The 14,386-nt window shown below is 40.4% G+C and overlaps 1 protein-coding gene across 1 annotated transcript in view; it reads left to right on the plus strand.

Moving 5' to 3' along the window:
* KIF9 (kinesin family member 9) overlaps positions 1-14,386 on the plus strand; it is a 123,749-nt gene that overhangs the window by 1,512 nt on the left and 107,851 nt on the right. The window contains exons 2-4 of the mRNA XM_006868838.1: positions 3,147-3,312; positions 5,158-5,264; positions 14,106-14,330. Coding sequence (XP_006868900.1) covers positions 3,147-3,312; positions 5,158-5,264; positions 14,106-14,330 — 498 coding nt within the window. The remainder of the gene's footprint in view (positions 1-3,146; positions 3,313-5,157; positions 5,265-14,105; positions 14,331-14,386) is intronic.

Below are 14,386 nucleotides of genomic sequence, written 5' to 3' on the forward strand. Positions count from 1 at the left end.
ATATATATATATAATTGAGTCAGAAAAACTGACAACATGTACAAGTGTCACTTTTAGAAAACTTTCTAGTGAACAGATCTGCTATTTACATAACCTCCCACAGGGGCACAGTCAGAATGTGTTAGGTTGGTCTCTGTTAAACCTACCAAAGAGTGAAGAAATTTCTTACCAAGAGAAGTAGAAAGATTTATCATTCCTGTGCTGAGGTGTTCTGAAACCTCTGACAGACTTAGGACAGCATAACATAACAGGAGAATGTTAGATGTTTACATTCAGCCTCCTGTCAACAGTGCTGAAGCAGACTTTAAAGGACGAATTTTAGGACAAGTTGTTAAAGCCCCAAGGCTATCAGAAAACATTCAGTGCAGCACTCCTGGTCGTGGTTTCCAGAAACACAAAGCATCTAATGTGTAAGTGGACCTGAACCCTTTTTCTGAGTCTTAACTTCTCTGTGTATGACCAGGTCTTAGCTCCTGTGTTAGGGCAGCCAGTAGAAGAGTTTATTTACAGTAGATGTCCGCATTGACCTTACCAAGCAAATCCCTAAGCCAGCTGTCAAATACTGGCTAACTGAGGGGCATGCATCTGAAAATGCACTGATTAACAAACAGGTTGTTGTTGTTGTTGTGAAGTGCTGTCGAGTCGGTTCCGGCACTCTTTATTTACTCTAATACAGTGCGTAACTGCTGAGAAATGCAGAGAATTTTCTCTGGCTATTATTGTATGTGCACGAAGCAGGTGGTGCACAGCTGGGAGAGGGCTCGCTGTCAGTAACCAGAGAGCTGGAGCTCCAATGCACGGTCCTCTGCAGCCTACTTCTAGGCCTTCCTGTGCTAAGTGAGTATGTCTAATCCTTGTTCAGTAAGAAATGATGAATTTCCTTGACCCTATATCCTGAGCAAGGGGAACAAAGACAGACAAATCCCAAAAATTTCACTTGAAATACAAGCCACATGTAGGAGTCCCCTGTGCTTCCTATGAGTCAGGCCTCAGCTATAGGTTATTGTGTGTGTCTGTGTGTGAGGGGGTTTGGTTAGGAGTGAGAGTTAGGGTTGGAACTATGACTAGGTCAAGGGTAAGCCTACGACTTCATTTATTGTTAGGTTTACAAGTAGGATTCGGGTTAGTGTTAACGGTAAAGGTTGCGCTAGGGCTAGGAATAATGCCTGGTCTAGTTTTAAGATTACAGTTAGGTTTATTTTTTTCTTGGAATCTATTAAATTTTCTCTTCATTTTTCTATTTAACTTTATGGGTTTTTTGTTGTTGTTGTTGCAACTATATCTCTGGTTCTTTATTTTCAGTCTTATAGGTCTGTTTTACTTTGAATACTTCTATGTCTGCTTACCAGCCTGCAGAAATCCTATGGGTTGGAACCGACTCGATGGCACTTAACAACCAATGTCTGGGTTGAGTCTAAGTGATACTGCTATTCATGTTAATCTCAAGTAGTTACCTACTGGTGTTGGTTCTCTGTCCAAAGAATTCCCTTTAGTATTTTTGGTAAGATTCATCTGGTTTTTACAAATTCTTATAATTTCTGTGTATCTGAAAATGACCTAATTTCACCATCATATTCAGTGAGCAGTTTTACTGAATATAGGATTCTTGGCTGACAATTTGTTTCTTTCAGGAATGAGCCCTAGCCCATTCCTTTGTCGTTCCATTGTCTTGCCTGCATGGTTTCTGCGGAGAAATCAGTGCTTAATCCTATTAGTTCTCTTTCATAGAGAACTTTGTTTTTCCTGGGCTACTCTCAGGAGTCTTTCTTTGTCTATCTTGTTTTTATTTTTGGTCTATCCTGTTTGGTATGTGTTCAGCTTCTTGAATGGCTCTCTTCTTGTCTTTCATAATGTTAGGTAATAACTCTTGGACAGTATTCTCTATGGGTTTTTTGTCTTTTGCTGCTCGCAAATTCCAATCACACTTAACAGTGCCCCACATAACATAAATCTTAGACTTTCTTTGGATTATTTTATTATTTTTTCTGATTGTACCTGTTGTCGTCGTTGTTATAAGTGCTGTGGAGTCAATTGTGACCCATAGCGATCCTGTGTAGAGTTCCCAGGAGCTGCCGGTGAGCTTGAACCGCTGACCTTGTGATTCAAACCGACTTTGCAGTCCAGCACATTAACCCACAGCGCCATTTGTTCTTGTAGCAGATGAATATTGAGAGTTTTTTTTTCAAGCTTAGTAATTCAGCCTTCCACTGATTCAGTTCTTCTTTGCTCTTTCATTGTATTATCTATTTCTGAAGTCTTAGTGTTAGTCTTCTGGCTTTCTAATTAACTGTTTTTGTATGGTTCCTTCCCCCCCCCCCCATTTTGTCAGTTTGTTTCTTGAATTTTTCTATAGTTTTGTGTATGTTTTCCTTTATTTCACCTGTAGTTTTCTTGATCATTCTCTCAATTTGTTAGCATTGTTTTAAATTTCTTATCAGGTAGTTCCTATACTCTCTATCTTGATCACTTGTCTCTTTGTGGAAGCTGAAATTGTCTGTTTTCTCTGAGACTTTGTGGTGACATGTTTATATTTAATTGATGGTTGTACATTGGTGTGTTCTCAGGCACTCACCACCTGTCTCCGGTGGCTATGATTGAGACTAGAAAGGTGAGTGCCGTTTTGTGTTCACCATGTAGCATAGCTCAGGGCAGGCTCACGCACCTCCAGAAGCAGGTAGAGCAAAGGCTGTACAGGAGGCGGTGCCACCGGCTGTTGGTTGATGAAGGCTGGGACTGGCACAGAGAAGGGCATGTGAACAAGGGAGAACTGTGCCCCATATAACCTCAAGCCATATCCTGTGCCCATAGGCCGCTGTATCTACAGTTCTAGCAGAAAATTCAAGACATCTGAACTGCTCCACCCCTGCCCACAGTCCACAGTCCACCCAGTTTTCTTCTCTCTCACTGCTCCTGTTCAGCTTCCTCTTCCAGTCGGCACTCAGTCCACCTCTCTCTCCTGTCTTCTGTTGCTCAGGGCTCCAGAGTAACTGTCAGGATGTGTTTCACTCAGTCTCCATGTCTTTGTTGCAGAGGGTCAGCTCAGTGCATCTGAATACTCTGCCATCTTGCCTTGGTACTTAAGCTATCAGTGAGTTTTAAAAATCAGTTTCTTAAAAAAATAACATCTTTTCTCTCTCTCTTCCTAGAGCATTGACATTCACTTAAAAAAAGATATTCGGAAAGGAGTTGTCAATAACCAGCAGACAGACTGGTCATTCAAACTAGATGGAGTTCTCCATGATGCTTCCCAGGACGTAGTTTATGAGACAGTCGCAAAGGAAGTGGTTTCTCAGGCCCTTGATGGCTATAATGGTAATTTAGTTAATTAACTGTTGCTTTATGTAAGAACCTGCAGAACCCCTCCAAGAGGAAGAGGTGCCAAACATTCTGTGGTGAATAAAATAAAATACAACTTTATTTACTAACATTTGTTTGCTTACTTGTCTGTCTCCATGTTCTTACAGTGGAGTACTATTTGCTTCATGAGACTGTGGGCATGGTTTGATTCAATGTCCTGGGATCCTACCTTCATAGGAAGATTAAGGGAACCCACTTTGCTGTAGGTCATGAGGTTCAACTAGTAGTAACTTGCTTTAAATCCCTCAAGTATTAGTTTTGAAAATGCACTTTTATGATGAATTTGATGGGATACGACCATTTTTTTCTCAGCTACTACTCGATGGCATCTAACAGCAACAAAAACTACTAAATGCTGTTTGTTTCTTTACTAAATGCTGTTTTCTATCAGCATAGTCAATCTACTTTTCATATACTAGTATAGAATTTTAGAATCTATCAGTAAAAACTTGAGTAACATTTGCCTTTAACAGATTAAGAATAATATTGGGAAATGTCTTCTAAATTTTTTTCAATCTAAGATTTATTTTGAAAGAAATTGTCCTTAAAAGAATACATCACAGTTTGTAGACTTTGCCCATCTGGTGGCTGCTGTCTCAATGTCTCTATTTTAAATTGCCAAGCCAAGTTTTAGGTCTTCTGTTTAAAAACCTCTTGAGTATGGCTGTCCAAACACTGTGATTTATCCCACAGATGATTCATAGGTGTGGTCCCATTGACCCAAGGATGTTCTTATTTGTTTTCATGACTCTCTGATGAGGTGGAGGTCTAGGGAGGTTAAGAGTCTTGGGCACAAGGCACTGAGCAACTGAACGAGCTCTGAGTCCATTAGGGGCTGCCTTCAGCTGAAGTGACTCCTTCCTGCTCATTTGTAAATAAACACTGCTTCAGGCCCCAACTCAGATGCTGATGTTTGTTTTCCTTGTATAAAATCTTCCAATCCCTAAAAATAGATTATCCATGTGGCATTCCATAGCATGAATTCCCCATGCCCAGCACTGTCTGAACAGGTCTACTGGGTAAATATCCAGACACAGCCTTCAGTTTGGGGCCTGGCTCAAGATGCTCAAGACAGGAAGAAGAGCAGGTGGGAAAAATAACTGCATGGTTTATGTCCTGGTGCTGGTAGCAATGACAGAATCAAAGATGTGAGAGGTAGAAGTGAAATGGGACCAGATCAGGGCCGGTTGGGATGGTCCTATTTCTAGAAGTTACATGGGACCAACCAGCAATGCTACTTGGTTCTATGGGAGCTTGCAACCTGCAGATAATTTTCACCATCGACAAACTATGCCTTGATTGCTCCATCTCTTTTTGGGAATTTCAAAAGACCCTCTTGCCTCTGTGGGGAAACTGATGCCTCCTGTTTGACCAGTCCCACAGGGAGGCCCAATTCTGGCAGTTTATGGCCTTCACTAGAGTCCTCTGCTCTGGTCTCTCTCCTTTCTAGGAAAAGTAACAGTTCTGTTTCCTAAGGTTCCCTACCATCCTCAGAAGCACTAGAGCCATTTCCTCCTTAGGTGATGGGAACAGTAGAACAAAGTGGGCTGCAGATTCACAGCAGTTGCACATGTTTTGACTCTTCATTTATCTTACCGTTCCCTTACCCATTCTCCTCCCATCACAGCAGGAATCCCTGGTGCTCTTGGCTGTTCTCAAAGGTCACTTTCAAGCCAGTGTCCTCTAGCTGGCAGTGTGTGTGCACTAGTCCTGTAAGAGACAGCATCCTGGGGCATGGGAGAGCTGTTGTTGAAGCTATTTTCCTGGATGTCACCGAGGTATGTTTTGGAATGTTTGCAGGCACCATCATGTGTTATGGGCAGACGGGAGCCGGCAAGACATACACCATGACGGGGGCAACTGAGAATTACAAGCACCGGGGGATCCTCCCTCGTGCCCTACAGCAGGTAGAAGGTGGGCCCATTGGTGGGATGCCATACATGTCTCCTCTCTCTCTGCCATAGATGCCATCAACCCTAGGCCAGCTACTAGAAACAAGGAGCTAGAGTGTACAGGAGACAGGTATGCCTAGCTGGGAGAGGAGATGGGCAGGGCCAGAGGTCTCAGGAAACTGGGAGTTTGAGTTTCAGCCTGTGACCCAGACCTGTGCTGAGTCTGTTTCCTCATTTGTGAAATAACATTAGACATGCCAATTGGCCTCCTACTGCTCTGGAGGTTTACAATCCTATAATTAAGGATTTGGTGGTAATGAGGGAGATGGGTGTCCTCACAGAGCTTTCTTACTGGTTTGCTCTAGCTGCTTCCCTAGCCCCTGAAAGAGCAGTACTGGGTACTTTCAGTACTTTCAGTACTAGCCCTGGGGGTAGAGAAGTGTAAGTGAACACAGAGCAGAAGGGACTTAATTTGGGTTGACCAGCCTGGGTTCTAGGAGGGCCCTCTGTAGAGAGAGGAGGCAAGGGACAACCCTCTATGCCATCTCTAGGTGTTAAAACCCTGGCCTGTAAAAAGTATTACCGGTGGTGGTGGTGTCATTGAGTGGGTTGCAACTCATAGTGACCCTATGCACAACTCCCCAGTCCTACATCATCCTCACAATTGTTATGCTTGAGACCATGTTGTTGACACTGTGGCAATCCATCTCATTAAGGGTCTTCCTTTTTTATGCTGACCCTCCACTTTACCAAGTATGATATCCTTCTCCAGGGATTGATCCCTCTTAACAATACGTGTGAAGTACAAGAGATGAAGCCTTGCCATCCTGGCTTCTGAGAAGCATTCTGGCTGTAATTCTTCCAACACAGATTTCTTTGTTCTAGCAGTCCATGGTATTTTCAGTATTCTTTGAATTATATTCATAATGCAAATTGAATTATATTCATAATTCAAATGCATTGATTCTTTTGCAATCATACTTATTCATTGTCCAAATTTCACATGCATAGATGTGGGTCAGGTGCAGCTTAGTCCTCAAACTGACATCTTTGCCCTTGAACACTTTAAAGAGGACTTGTTCAGCAGATTTGCCTAATGTAGTAAGTCAGTTTGAGATCTTGACTGCTGCTTCTATGAATGTTGTTGGTGGTGGCGGTGGTAGTGTGCCGTGGAGTTGGTTCCAACTCATAGTGACCCTGCATAAGGTTTCAGAGGCTGTAAAAGAGGAGCAGAAAGCCTCATCTTTCTCCCGCGGAACAGCTGGTAGTTTCAAACTGCTGACCATGAGGTTAGTAGCCTGACTTTTAACCACTGAGCTACCAGAGCTCCTTGAATGTTGATGGTAGATCCAAGCAAATTGAAATCTTTGACAACTTCATCTCTCCATTTATCATGATGTTTATTGGTCCAGTTGTGAGGATTTTTGTTTTCTTTACACTGAGGTGCAACCCATACCAAAAGCTGTGGTCTTTGATATTCATTAGAAGTTATGTTAAGCCCTCTTCACTTCCAGGAAGCACATTTGTGTTATCTGCATATCTCAGGTTGTTAATGAAACTTCCTCCAATCCTGAAGCCACATTCTTCTTCATATAATCCATTTTCTTGGATTATTTGCTCAGCATAAAGATTGAAGTTGTATTGTGAAAGAGTACAACCCTACCTAGCACAGAACTTTATTATAAACTATTCAGTATCCCCTTGTTCTGTTTGAACAACTGCCTCTTGATCTATGTACTGGTTCCTCATGAGTACAAATAAATGTTCTGGAATACCCATTCTTCACAATGTTTTCCATAGTTTGCTAGGATTTACACAGTCAAATAACTTTGCAGTGTAAATAAAACACAAGTATACGTTTTTCTGGTATTCTCTGCTTTTAGCTAAGCTCCATCTGACATCAGCAGTGATATAGTTCGTTCTATGTCCTCGTCTGTATCCATCTTGAATTTGTGGCAGCTCCCTGTCAATGTACTACTGCAGCCATTTTTTTAATTTTTAAAAATTTTTGAGAAAAATTTTTCCTGCATGTGATGTTAATGATATTTTTAGATGATTTCCACATTCTGCTAGATCATCTTTCTTTGGGATGGGTGCAAATATAGGTTTCTTCAAGTTGGTTGGCCAGGTAGCTGTCTTCCAAATTTCATTGATGAGCACCTCCAACAGTGTATCATTTTGTTGAAACATTTCGATTTGTATACCTTCAAATCCTTGTTGTTGTTGTTGTCAGGTGCCATTGAGTCTGAACCGACTCATAGTGACCCCATGCACAGCAGAACGAAACAATGTCCGATCCTGGGCCAACCTCACTACCGCTGCCACACTTGAGTCCATCAATGATGCCACCTGGCCAATCCATCTCGTTAGGGGTCTTCCTCTTTTTCTCTGACCCTCCACCTTACCCAGCATGACATCCTTCTCCAGTGACTGTTCCCTCTGGACAATATGTCCAAAGTATGAGAGACGAAGCTTAGCCATCTTGGCACTGTGGGTTAATGCGCCAGACTGCTATGGGTTGGAATCGACCTCAATGGCACTTAACAACAAATTCAAATCCTAGAGCCTTGTTTTTTACCAGTGCTTTCAGTGCAGATTAAATTTATTCCTTCAATACAATTGGTTCTTTTTCCTTTATAAAATTTTATTATGAATTGAGTGAAGGTTTATAGACAAGACCATCTGTTTTATACTCAACCAATCATACACTTTGTTTCATCTCACTGGTTTCAGTACCCTCTGTGCAACAACAGTTATCTCACTTCTTCCCTATGGCTACCCAGATACAGATACCCTCTTTTAAACTGTTACATATTTGTGAGATGTTGTTGTTGTTAAGTGCCATCAAGTCAGTTCTGACCATAGCGACCCGTATAGGGTTTCCAAGGAGCAGCTGGTGAGCTTGAACTGCCGACCTTTCAGTTCAAACAGCTTTGCAGTCTGGTGCATTAACCCACAGTGCCACACTCCTATATACCCCACTCTTCCTCCCATACTCTTTCAGCCTGTGTCTCTGTCCATGTATCAACACACAGAACACTATTGTTCCAAGGTTCTATATGTATCACTATTTACCTCTGTCCTCCTTAGCCCTTGCATACCTCCCTGTGTCTTCACCTATCTTCATCATTGTGCCAACCTCCCTCTTCTTGTATATTGCCCTCCCCATCAACCTAGTTAACATGTGTCTGCCCTTTAGCCAATGAATTAATTTTCCTTCCTTCCCAACCCAAGTAACCATCAAAGAATGTGTCTTTTAGTCTGAAAACCTTTCCTTGAGTTTTTACAATAGTGATCTCATACAATATTTGTCCTTTGTGAATGACTTATTTCACTCAGTACAATGTCCTCCAAGTTCATCCATATTAAATGAAGTGTTTTCAGATTTGTTATTCATAAACATTGCGTATTATTCCATTGTGTGTATCCATTCTTCCATTGATCCCGCATTTAGGCTGTCTCCATCTTTTTGCTATTGTGAATAGTGATGAACATTGGTGAACATATATCTACTCATGTTCTGGCTCTTATTTCTTGTGGATATATACCAAGTAGAAGGATTGCTTGGTCATACAATATTTGTATTTACATCTTTCTGAGGAACCGCCATAGCATTTTCCTGAGTGGTTGAACCATTTTACAGTCCAACCAGGCTTTCAGCACCCTCGCCGGCATTTGTTTTCTGTGTTTTGGGGGCTCACTGTTAATGTTGGTGTGAGATGATAACTTATTATTATTTTGATTTGTATATCTCTAATGGCTTCTGGTGTGGCACTGTAGGATCAGTACTGGACTGTGAACCACAAGGTCATCAGTTCAAACCCACCAGCTGCTCCTCAGAAACCCTATATAGGGTCGTTATGAGTCAGAACCGACTCGATAGCACTTGATTAATGGCTAATGATGGTGAACATTTCTTCATATATTTGTTGGCTGCCTGACTGTCTTCTTTGGTTAAATGTCTGTTCATGTCCTGTGCCCATTTTTAATAGGGTTGTTTGTCTTTTTCATGTAGAGGTGTTATAGTTTTCTATAAATTTTAGATGTCAGTCCCTTGTCTGATATGTTGTTGCAAAATTTTTTTCCCAGTCTTTTGGCTCCCTTTTTACTCTTTTTAGCAAAATCTCTTGATGCACTTAAGTGTCTAATGTCTAGGATGCTCCAGTCATATATTTTGCCTTCTGCTATTTGTGTATTTTTAGTAATGTTTGGTAGTATATTTATGCCATGTATTAGAGCCCCTATTTTTTTTTTTATAGATCATCTTTATAGTCCTAAGTTTTACATTTAGGTCTTTAATCCACATTGAGTTTGTTTTTATATATGGTGTTAGATATGGGTCTTGTTTCATTCTTCTTCAAATAGTTTTCCAGCTTTGCCAGCACCCCATTTGTTGAAGAGACTATTTTTTCCACATTTAATAAGTTTTGGCCCATTTTTAAAAGGTCAGCTGACTCTATGTGGATACATTTACTTCTGGGTTCTCAATTCTGTTCCACTGATCTGTGTATCTTTCATTGTACCAGTTCCAGGCTGTTTTGACCACTGTGGCTGTGTAGTAAATTTTGAAATCAGGAAGAGAGAGGCCTCCACTTTGTTCTTACCCTTAGGGATTGCTTTGTTTATCCAAGATCTCTTTCCTTAACATATAAAGTTAGTGATCATTTTCTCCATCTCTTTAAACAATGATATTTGAATCTGGATTGGGATTGTTTTGTATGTATAGATCACTTCTTATAGTGTTGACATTTTCAGTCTTCCTCTCCTTGAGCATGAATAACATTGGTTCTTGATCTTCTTTTTGTTTGTTTATTTCATTTAAAGTTGTTGTTGTGAATTGAGTGATAGTTTATATGGGAGAACATTGGTTTTATACTCATTATTTCATTGCAATGATTACAGTCTCCTCCGTGCATCACCATTCAACAGTATTTACTTCTATTCCTTGTTTTTTTTTGGTGGGAAGGGAAGGGAATGGTGATGCACACATTCTGCAAGCCTGCCTTCTGGCCACCAGCACACAGCCTTTCTCTGAGTCTAGAGTCCTCAGCTGCTCCTTCTCTCCATCATCATCTCTGCCTCCATCTCTGGTGTCACTGCTTCTCTGGATAGAGTCCAACATTCTGATCGTGCTTATCTCCCTCAGTGGTTGTAGAACTCTGTTCCTGGACTGACTGCAAGATTAACCACTCCCCTCTTTTTGTTACAAAAGTTCTACCTTTACAGTTGTGATAGTTGCAATTAGTCATGTTAATAATTACTCACTATTGAAACATAAGAATCTTATCCACATCTCCTTTCACCAGACCCATCTGGACAAGATGAAAACTATTCAGTGGGGATTCTACCTTCCCCCACATACTATGAAACTAAACTCCCTCATGAAAACGTGTAAGCCGGTCACTTAGTGCCTATAGCCCCTCCCTTAGCCAATGCCTAAGTTGTCTGTCCTATTAACCCTGTATACAGAGGGGATAGGATTCATTTTGAATGTGAAGACTCCTTCCCCACATGCTACTTCTTGAAATGGTTGAGCATTGACCAATTCTTTTTGTTACAGTGACTCTATATTGCTTTCATCTTCTTTTGATGCTTCCTGCATCATTTAATATTTTGTCCATGTTGTGTTCCAAAGAGTCGGTTCTGACTCATAGTAACCCTGAATAGGGTTTCTGAGAGTGACTGGTGGGTGTAAACAGCCAACCTTTCAGTTACCAGTGCAGTGCTTATTCTAGAGTCCCACACCAGGACCCATTTTGCCCATAGAATCCTTCAATATTGCAACCCAAGGCTTGAGTTTGCTCTTCAGTTCTTTCAGTTTGAGAAATACTGAGCAAGTTCTTCCCTTTTGTTTTTTTAACTTCAGGTTTTCTTATGTTTCATTATATTACTTTACTTTGTTTCATTATATTACTTCTTTGAAATTTTCTGTTCAGCTATTTTACTTCCTCATGTCTTCCAGATGTTTTAACTTCTCTGTGTTTAAAAGCAAAGGAGCTCTGGTAGCATAGTGGTTACGAATCGGGCTGTGAACCTTAAGGTCAGCAGTTCAAAACTACCAGCCACTCTGCAGGAGATAGATGAGACTTTCTGCTCCGTAAAGATTTACAGCCTAGGAAATCCTGTACAGGGTTGCTATGGGTCAGAACCGACTCGACGGCACTTAATAACAACAACAACATGTTTAAAAGCAAGTTTCAAAGTCACTACTGACATCCATTTTGATTCTTTCCTTCTTTCTTGTCTTCTTAATGACCTTTTGCTTTCTTTTCCTGTATGATGTTCTTGATGTCATCCCAAAACTCTGTTGGTCTTCAGTCATTAGTGTGTAATACATTAAATCTGTTCTTGAGATGGCCTCTAAATTCAGGTAGGATGTATTCAAAGTCATATTTTGGCTCTCATGGACTTGTTTTAATTATCTTCAGCTTCAGCTGATTGAGCAATCAATGGTTTGTTCCACAGTTAGTCCAAACCATGTTTTGGCTGATGATCCTGAGCTTTTCTATCTTCTCTTCCCTCAGATGTAGTCAGTTTGGTTCCCGTGTATTTCATCTGATGAGGTCCATGTGTATAGTCATCATTTATGTTGTTGGAAAAAAATATTTGCAATGACTAAAATCCCAGTCTTGCAATATTCTATCGTGCAATCTCCAGTATATTTTTATCACTAAGGCCATATTCTCCAACTACTGATCCTTCTCTGTTTCCAAGTTTTGCATTCCAATCACCATTAATTAACAATGCATCTTGATTACATATTTGATCAATTGCATACTGAAAAAGTTGGTAGAATTCTTCAATTTCATCATCACTGGCTTTAGTGGTTGGTGCATAAATTTGAATAACAGTGGCATTAACTGATCTTACATGTAGGCGTATGGATAATATTCTATCGCAGGCAGCATTGTGCTTCAAGATAAACCTTTAAATATTCTTTTTGACAGTGTGATGCCATTCCTCTTCAGTCTGTTGCTCCTGGCATAGTCAACCATATAATTGTTTAATTCAAAATGGTAACTGCCAGTCTGTTTCAGCTCACTAATGCCTAGGCTATTGATCTGTACGCTTTCCATTTCATTTTTTACATCTTCTAATTTTCCTAGATTTCTATTTCATACATTTCATATTCTAATTATTAATGTTTTTTGAGTTGTGCCTCACCAGCAAATGAAGGTTTTGAAAGTTCTGCTCCATCCACTTCAGTAAGGTCAACTCTACTTTGCAAAGGCAGCTCTTTCCCAATCATATTTTGAGTGACTTGCAATCTGAGGGGCTCATCTTCTAGGACTATATTTAACAGTATTCTGCTGCTTTTTGTAAGGTTTTCAGTGGCTAACCACTCAGAAATGGTCTGCCTCGCCTTCTTCCTAGTCTGTCTCAATCTGGAAGTTTTGCTGCAACCTGTCCACTGTGAGTGATTCTGCTGGTATTTAAAATACCCGTGGCATAGCTTCCGGCAATACACAAGCCATCACAGTACAAAAAACTGACAGACCAATGGTGTGTAAAAAATATAGGCCACATACACAATTTTCAGTTGTCTGGAAACAACATTGAAGAGCATAAACAGGTGAAATTAATTTTAATAAAATATATTTTATCCCAATATACCTAAAATATCACTTTAACCTGTAATTAATATAACTACTGTTAATGAGATATTTTACATTCTTGGTATCTTATTAAGTTGTTGAAATCTAGTGTACATTTTAACCTTACAACACATCACCATTTAGACATTAGTCATCTATCATACAATTTACATTTGAAAAACTAGATTTACATAATTAAGTAATTCCAAACATTTAAAAAATCAACCAGTACCCAAATCAAATGCCAGTTTTTACATTTAAATTTTAATTAATTAAAATTAAAGACAATTAAAATCCAGTCTCTCACACATACTAGCCACATTTCATGTACTTAGTAGCTACCCGGGGCTAATATAGCCCATATCTAACAGCATGGGTCTAGACTGGTAGAGCATGGAGGGACCTATAGTACAAGACAGCCAACTCCCCATTTAATAGGTAAGAAAATTAAGGTTCAGAGAGAAGACAGGGCTAGACCATAATCGCATGATGATACTTTGTAAGTACTGAGAGAGGCTACTAGGAGTCAAGAAAGTTGAATTCTGGCTTGGCTTCTGCCCTTACTATCTGAGGGACTATAAACAAATACCTTTTTTAGATGGAACCTTCCACAATAGATATTGTCCCTGCCCTTTGTTCCTTGCAGGGAGGTGTGAGTATGGAATTACATAATGGATATGAAAGACGCTGATGAGTGGTGAGTCCCCAGATAAATGAGAGATCTGTACTTGAGGGTCCTCTCCGCTCATGGCTCTACTTCTTGGGCCTGTGCAAGATCAGTCTGTATTTACCAGTCTGTAAGTCAGGGCTCTAAAAGTCTACAAAATGTTTTTTTTTTTTTTTTAAATCCTGCAAAATGATAATAGATCTCTTGATGGTGGTGGTGGTGGTAGTTATGTGCCATGGAGTAGGTTACAACTCACAGCGACCCTACATAGGGTTTCTGAAGTTGTAAATCTTTACAGGAACAGGAAACCTCATCTTTCTCCCATGGAACCGCTGGTAGTCTCGCCCTGCTGACCTTGAGATTAGCAGCCCGACTTGTAAGCACTATGCTACCAGAGCTCCTTAGATATCTCTTGGTGGACCGATAATTATTTTAATAATTCTTGATGATGACAACTGCACCAACTAGATTGTACATTGTTTTAGAACCAGAATTATCTTAGACCTGTCGAGGTTCCCTCCTGAGGTAAGAACTTCTGTAACACTATTTGTTGGAGTTTCACTCTTGATGACTGTCTTCTAATCTCCTATCTAGGTGTTCAGGATGATTGAAGAACGCCCCACCCATGCCATTACTGTGCACGTTTCCTACCTGGAAATCTATAACGAGACCCTGTTTGATCTCCTGTCTACACTGCCCTATGTTGGACCCACAGACACTCCAATGACCATCGTGGAAAACCCACAAGGGGTCTTCATTAAGGGCTTGTCAGTCCATCTCACCAGTCAGGAGGAAGATGCATTTAGCCTCCTTTTTGAGGTGAGATGATGAAGTCTAAAGTTTGTTCTCTCTCTTCTCTTTTCTCCTATCTATAT

This window comes from Chrysochloris asiatica, unplaced genomic scaffold (assembly GCF_000296735.1).
Source record: "Chrysochloris asiatica unplaced genomic scaffold, ChrAsi1.0 scaffold00124, whole genome shotgun sequence".
In the NCBI taxonomy this organism is placed as follows: Eukaryota; Metazoa; Chordata; class Mammalia; order Afrosoricida; family Chrysochloridae; genus Chrysochloris; species Chrysochloris asiatica.